General features: G+C 37.9%; 1 protein-coding gene across 1 annotated transcript; it reads right to left on the bottom strand.

The window, feature by feature from the left end:
• Nucleotides 1–1,062: 1,062 nt before the first annotated feature.
• Nucleotides 1,063–5,439, bottom strand: LOC120129824 (NADPH--cytochrome P450 reductase 2-like). Its single transcript, XM_039147230.1, has 17 exons — nt 4,996–5,439; nt 4,845–4,904; nt 4,668–4,744; nt 4,321–4,378; nt 4,064–4,184; nt 3,839–3,908; nt 3,562–3,756; nt 3,374–3,466; nt 3,031–3,256; nt 2,855–2,938; nt 2,618–2,769; nt 2,368–2,464; nt 2,022–2,171; nt 1,867–1,944; nt 1,648–1,770; nt 1,397–1,510; nt 1,063–1,206 (listed from the first exon to the last, which is right to left on the bottom strand). The coding sequence occupies exons 1-17, from the start codon at nt 5,332–5,334 to the stop codon at nt 1,126–1,128; spliced, it is 2,118 nt and encodes a 705-aa protein (XP_039003161.1). The 5' UTR covers nt 5,335–5,439; the 3' UTR covers nt 1,063–1,125.
• Nucleotides 5,440–5,923: the final 484 nt, after the last annotated feature.

Below are 5,923 nucleotides of genomic sequence, written 5' to 3'. Positions count from 1 at the left end.
CAAAAATATGTATATATAAATATAATTAGATAAAATAATAAACTAAAATACTAGAGGAATTATTGTAATAATCCATATATATATATATATAGAAGATTATTATACTATTATCTAGAATCAGAGCTTTTTTACCGTAAAACCAAAATCTACTTAATCCAATCCTAATCCTAATTAAAGAAAAGACTAAAATTTGATCGGATTGAAACCTATCAAATCTGAGTCCTATGCGATATGACTAGGGATGACAACGAGTCAGGTTTTTAGTCGATCTGACCTGAAAATATATATCTTCAATTCAATTTGACTAAATTCAAAAAATATATATCCTCCACCCTACTCTGACCCAAAATTTTTAGGTATAAATTTGACCCAACCCAATCCGATATAAAATAAGAAATCAATTAAAAATAATTTTTTAAAAAGAAAATTACATTATTATTCCTGGATCAGGTTGGATCAGAGTTTTTTAACCCTCCACCCCAACCCGAATCGACCTCTAAAAAAACCTCACCCAATCCAACTCGATCCGACTTGAACCCGAAATTTTTAAGAAAAATCTAACCCTGTTAGATCAAGTCAGGTCAAAACCCATTGATTTCGAGTTAAACTACCATTCCATGACCAACCACTTCACATCAACATTCATTTTGGTTGAAAACAAAATTCGAGAGCAGCAAATACATGTAGTTTATCAACTCTTTCCACCAAGGAAGGCAATCACTTTGAAAACTCAACTCTCCATTCAGAAACAATACAAGTATACAACGTTGAGACTAACAAACAACATTGCTTGTAACCCGGAACTCCTTCCTTGGCTGGTTCATACAATAAAACTAATACTCAACCAATGAAACCAGAGTCCATTGCAATGAAAGAGTTAAAAAGAATCACAGACCTCATCACTCCCGATCCGATACGATGCGCAACAAATTTAATGTCCCTCCGGCTTTTTCCGTCCGAACAATGCAGTGTTTGCTTGTGTATGTATGATTTATAAAATAGATAGATAAAGCAATTTCTTTCTGTATTTTCATGGTGTAATCATCACCGTCCGGACAATGAGTATGTATAATGTATAAATAGATATGTAAAGGAATTTCTTTCTGTATTTTCATGGTGTAATCATCACCATACATCGCGTAGATACCTGCCAGTAGTTTGCAGATTCTTCACCATGCTCTCGGCCTTTGAGCTGTCTAGACATCCCTGAAATCGACAAAGTTTGGCACCAGATTATCGAAACAGGAAGAGCTTTCAGACACCGTGTGCTTATATGTTCGTTTTCCGAACTTACAACATCGGAATGTGAAATTGTGAAAGTTGCAGTAACTTTTTCTTTAATCAAATTGCCTTCAAAAATGGTGTGTAGATTTCGATGCACATGTAATGAACATACCTGCTCTTGCAAAATAGTGTGTAGAGTTCGATGCACATCTTTAGCCATGCCCTTGGCATCACCACATACATATAGGTAACCTCCCTGAGAAATCATGTTCCAGATGTCCGAGGCCTGGAAAGAACGCGGAAATGTGCTTAGAGGTTGAAACTAAGGGTACTAGAAAGAGAACCGGAACGCACAATTCGTCTGGAAAAAAAAAAAAAGTTCTATCCTGCAATTCATTATGGTAGGTGAAACATGTCCTGTACCTTCTCCATCATCTTGTGTTGCACGTATTCCTTGGTAGGCCCCTCACGTGAGAAGGCAACCACAAGCTCGGAAAATGCACCACTGTCGACAAAGTGATTGAGCTCGTCTTCATAAATGTAATCCTGGATGAAAGAAAATTTTGTAATGAATTAAAAATCGTCGTTTAACAGGGCTGGAGATGTGAAACTTGTCATGGGGCTGGAAAGTGCATGACTTACCATTTTCCTATTCCTGCAGCCGAAGAACAATACCGATGGACCTAGATCAGCTCCAGCTTCTTTCAGGGCAAGTCTTTCCTGAAAAAGAAAATATAAATAATTAGTTTACGATATTCGCTCAACATGATGAACATCGAAAAGGTGATAGAACTTACCTGAAGGAATCCCCTGAAAGGAGCCAGTCCAGTACCAGGGCCAATCATAATAATCGGCACTTTAGGGTCTGAAGGAAGTTTGAAGTTCGACTGCCTGACATAAATAGGAGCCCAGCTGCAGTCATGGCTTTTCTCCGACGGCATGGAACTCTGAAAGAAAGGGGGTAAAATGGGAATAAAGGTTGTATTAATGCTATTATTCAATAAAAAAGACACCAAAGCATGGCAACCAGGGATTAGATATCATTTATCTTCTCAAAATTGTCATCTAAGTTCCCATTAACTTCAATGGCCGCCTTCTCTAGACTATGTAAATGAGAAAAAGGAAACGGAGTGAACTGAGTACCTTCATCCAAGTTGAACAAACTCCTTTGTGAATACGACCTGTTGGTGTCTTCTCATAAACCAATGCACAAGTTACATGAATTCGAGATGGTGCCATCCTGTAAATCATAATTATAGATGGTAAATATGTTCACATATATTTAAAAATTTTAGAGCTAGAATAAAAACATTAAATTGAAGATGGTAGAAGTGTTCCTAAATGAGATATCCATAATGCTACCGGCTTAATCATCTGGTAAACATTTCTTCACCTTGGCGAGGATGAGATGGAATAGTATCTAGGCTGCAACCGAGGGGCAACAGCGGCAAAAAATACGCCAAGTGGAGGCTTGGCTGAAGGAAATTCAGCCAAGACCTCAAGGAGGCTTCTCTGACTTGCAACCATCCATTGTGCATACTCATCCTGCATGAATGTCAGAAGGTGCATCAGCTTACAAATAAGCCACAAACAGGGAAATTGAACTATAATATAAATAGACTCCTCGAACCTTTCCAGCAGGCGATGCAAGGTGTCTTAACCGATCAGCTTCAGTTGGATCAGAGGCATGAGCAGCCAAAGCAAGTAAGGCAGACTGGGAGTTGTATGCATTAAAGAATTAGCTTCTTTTCTCAAAGAAAAAGAAGATGAGTTCATGATATATCGAGAACAAGAAAATAATCTAACCTTTTTTGGTGAGCTCAAAAGATCAGCATATCGTGCTAGTGCTGTCCTTAGAGTGCAAGGTGGGAAAGGAGGAGGCAAAGAACTTCCACCAAGTGAAGTGCCATCCTCTTTATCAGTATGAACAGAGAAATAGGTGTTCGGTGATAACCCCAACAATCTCAATGCTTCCTCTACAACTTCGTCTAGATTCTCACAGTAAACACCAACATGATCACCAGTTTCATACCTGAAATGGAAGACAATTGTAATTAGGCGAAGTTCTCTATAATGTTAAAAGGAAAACTTGAAATTCAAAGCACTCAGCATCTGATCTAAAAATGAGGATAAGATAAAAGCAACTTACGAAAGTCCGGTGCCAGCAATGTCAAATTCAAGATGGGTGCAAGAACGATCAGACGCAGGAGTATGAAGCTCCTTCCTTACAGCCACATTAGACCTTTAAGTTAGAAACAAAAGAACATGTTAGATTTCATCAAAGAAAAATACTAAAAAGTAGTCACCAGGATATCTGTAAAAACTGTTCTTGTATACCTGCATGGATGGTGAGCATCATAAATAGTATGGCCATTTGCATTGCTCCAGTTTTTATCCTCAACAGGTGCATCTGCAGGATCATAAAATACAACACGGTATTCCAAAACAGCAGCAGTGTATGGAGTAGAAACAGTTGTTGCATCATCTTCGTCACGCAAAAGCTGATCCAACTTGGGCCACACAGTTTCACGCCTAGAAGAGAAAGATGGTTCAATAAAGCGTAAAGGTAAAAGAACGAAAAAAAAACTTTTTATTCAAACAGATTTCTTAATACCAAGCCGTAAAGTCATCTTCAATGCATTGGTCATCATCTCCGAGACCCACAGGAACTAAGCGCTCCGCTCCTGCAAATGTAAGGGATAATGTTGGCCCATAGGTTCATACGTAGTGAAAATCTGATGACGACATATATGAACCGACTATAAAACAATCTATGGACCCAAGATTTTATCCATCTGTTCATAAGCAGGGGTGGATAAAAGAACAATTAAAAGCATACCCTGCTCTATAAGAATGTCATCAACCACCTTTGCAATCTTGTTAAAATGTTCATACTGTCTGTTACCAAGCCCAAAAACCCCATACTTCATGTTCTGAAGCCATTCTCCCCGCTCTTTTCCCTAACCAATCACACATTCAATAATTCAATAATAGCTAATTAAACAAAATCTAGTAAAACGGCGATTATCGTAACTTCGCTAAAGATAATAACTCATTATCAATTTACCATCATCAACCAACCGCAATTAAATTTACCTCAGTTAACCATTTATGGAATCTAGCTGCATTATCAGTCGGCTCACCATCTCCATATCTACAGGTTCACCAAATATAGCAAATCAGTGAATCAAGTTCTAAAATTATACATGGACAGATATATGATTTTATGTTTGGGGGAAGAACTTATAGAATTCTAGAGAGTGAAAACATATTATCAATATAAAATATAAAAAAAGTATCTAAAATATACTATAATTTAAAATTTTCAGGCCACACCTTGGTCCATTCTTGCATATACATATAATATATACACATAAACACAGCAATACAAAATATAGAAGTATAACCATAAAAAGAAAGGCAAATGATTCAAAATAACTCACGTGGCTAAGAAGAAAAACGTCAAACTCTCCTTCTTCATCTTCTCCTCGTATTCATCGTCATCGGCCGCATAATCATCCTACTTACAGTACCGAAAAAAAAGATCAACGGTTAAAATCTCTAATTCGAGCTAGAAAACTTAAAAAACAAAAATAAAATGAGCTCAAAATTAAACTGACCAAATCTACAATTTTAAACGTCGCCTTATCGTACCGTGCTTTTGCCTCCTCAGCTAGAGCCTGAGTCACAGCCAAACGTAAATCACGATCGAGAAAAACAAATCAATGAACAAAATCAAAAATAAGGAACTACATATAAATGGAATGGAACCTTGGCGAATCCTTCGGCGGTACCGGTTTGCGTTCCGAAGAAGACGGTGACCTTCTTCTTCCCGTCGTCAACTTCTTCATCGAGATCTCTAACGATCAAAGGCTTAGGAGGAATGATTTGCTTAGGTCTCCGAGAACCGGATCTACGCCAGAACAAAATGACGACGCAACCGATTAGCAAGGCGATGGAGGTAGTCAAGATCATAACGATCTCTTTGTTCTCGACAAGGACGGCGGCAATCTCGGTGTTGGAAGGGTCCGTTTTGGCCTTGATCAACGCTGAAAACAGATCCAGCGGCGAAACTTTCATGGAACCTGAAGATGAAGATGAAGCCTCCATTTCTTCGTTGCTTTTGGGGAATCGAAAACGAAGAAACGGAGGAGACGATGAAAAATGGGCGTTGTTGGGAGGTTGGTGGTGATGGAGGTGGTTTAAAAAGAGTGGCAATTGACCAACCAGCAAAGCCGGGGAAGGAAAGGAGCTTTGCTGGTTTATTTTTATTTTAAAATATTACCTTCTTTGGCTTCCACGCAAATTATGAGAACCAGAAAAAAGTATCTCTCTATTTATTAGGGATGGGCAACGGACAGCATGGTAGGCCTGTAACTGAACTGAACGTTCAGCTAACCGTTCATGAATCGTGCGGCGGGAAGTTTGTTTATGTGCGTTTATTTATTAAATGAATGAACATGAATAAGATTTTGTGTTCGTTTAATTAAATGAACGAACATGAACATAGGTCTCGTTCGTTCATTTACATTCGTGAACGTTCGGTTATGTTCGTTCGGTTATGTTCGTTTATGTTCGTTTATGTTCATTCATTTATGTTTAACCAAATCTTTTTAAATCAATTTTGGTGACTAATATGTAAGTATCTTAAAAATATTAATTAATATGATATTCTGATGATCAAGTTCATAATTAACCT

Source organism: Hibiscus syriacus, unplaced genomic scaffold, assembly GCF_006381635.1.
Source record: "Hibiscus syriacus cultivar Baekdansim isolate YM2019G1 unplaced genomic scaffold, ASM638163v2 tig00110503_pilon, whole genome shotgun sequence".
NCBI lineage: Eukaryota > Viridiplantae > Streptophyta > Magnoliopsida > Malvales > Malvaceae > Hibiscus > Hibiscus syriacus.
The sequence above is the reverse complement of the archived record's forward strand: the minus strand, read 5'-3'. Positions and strand labels throughout refer to the sequence as shown.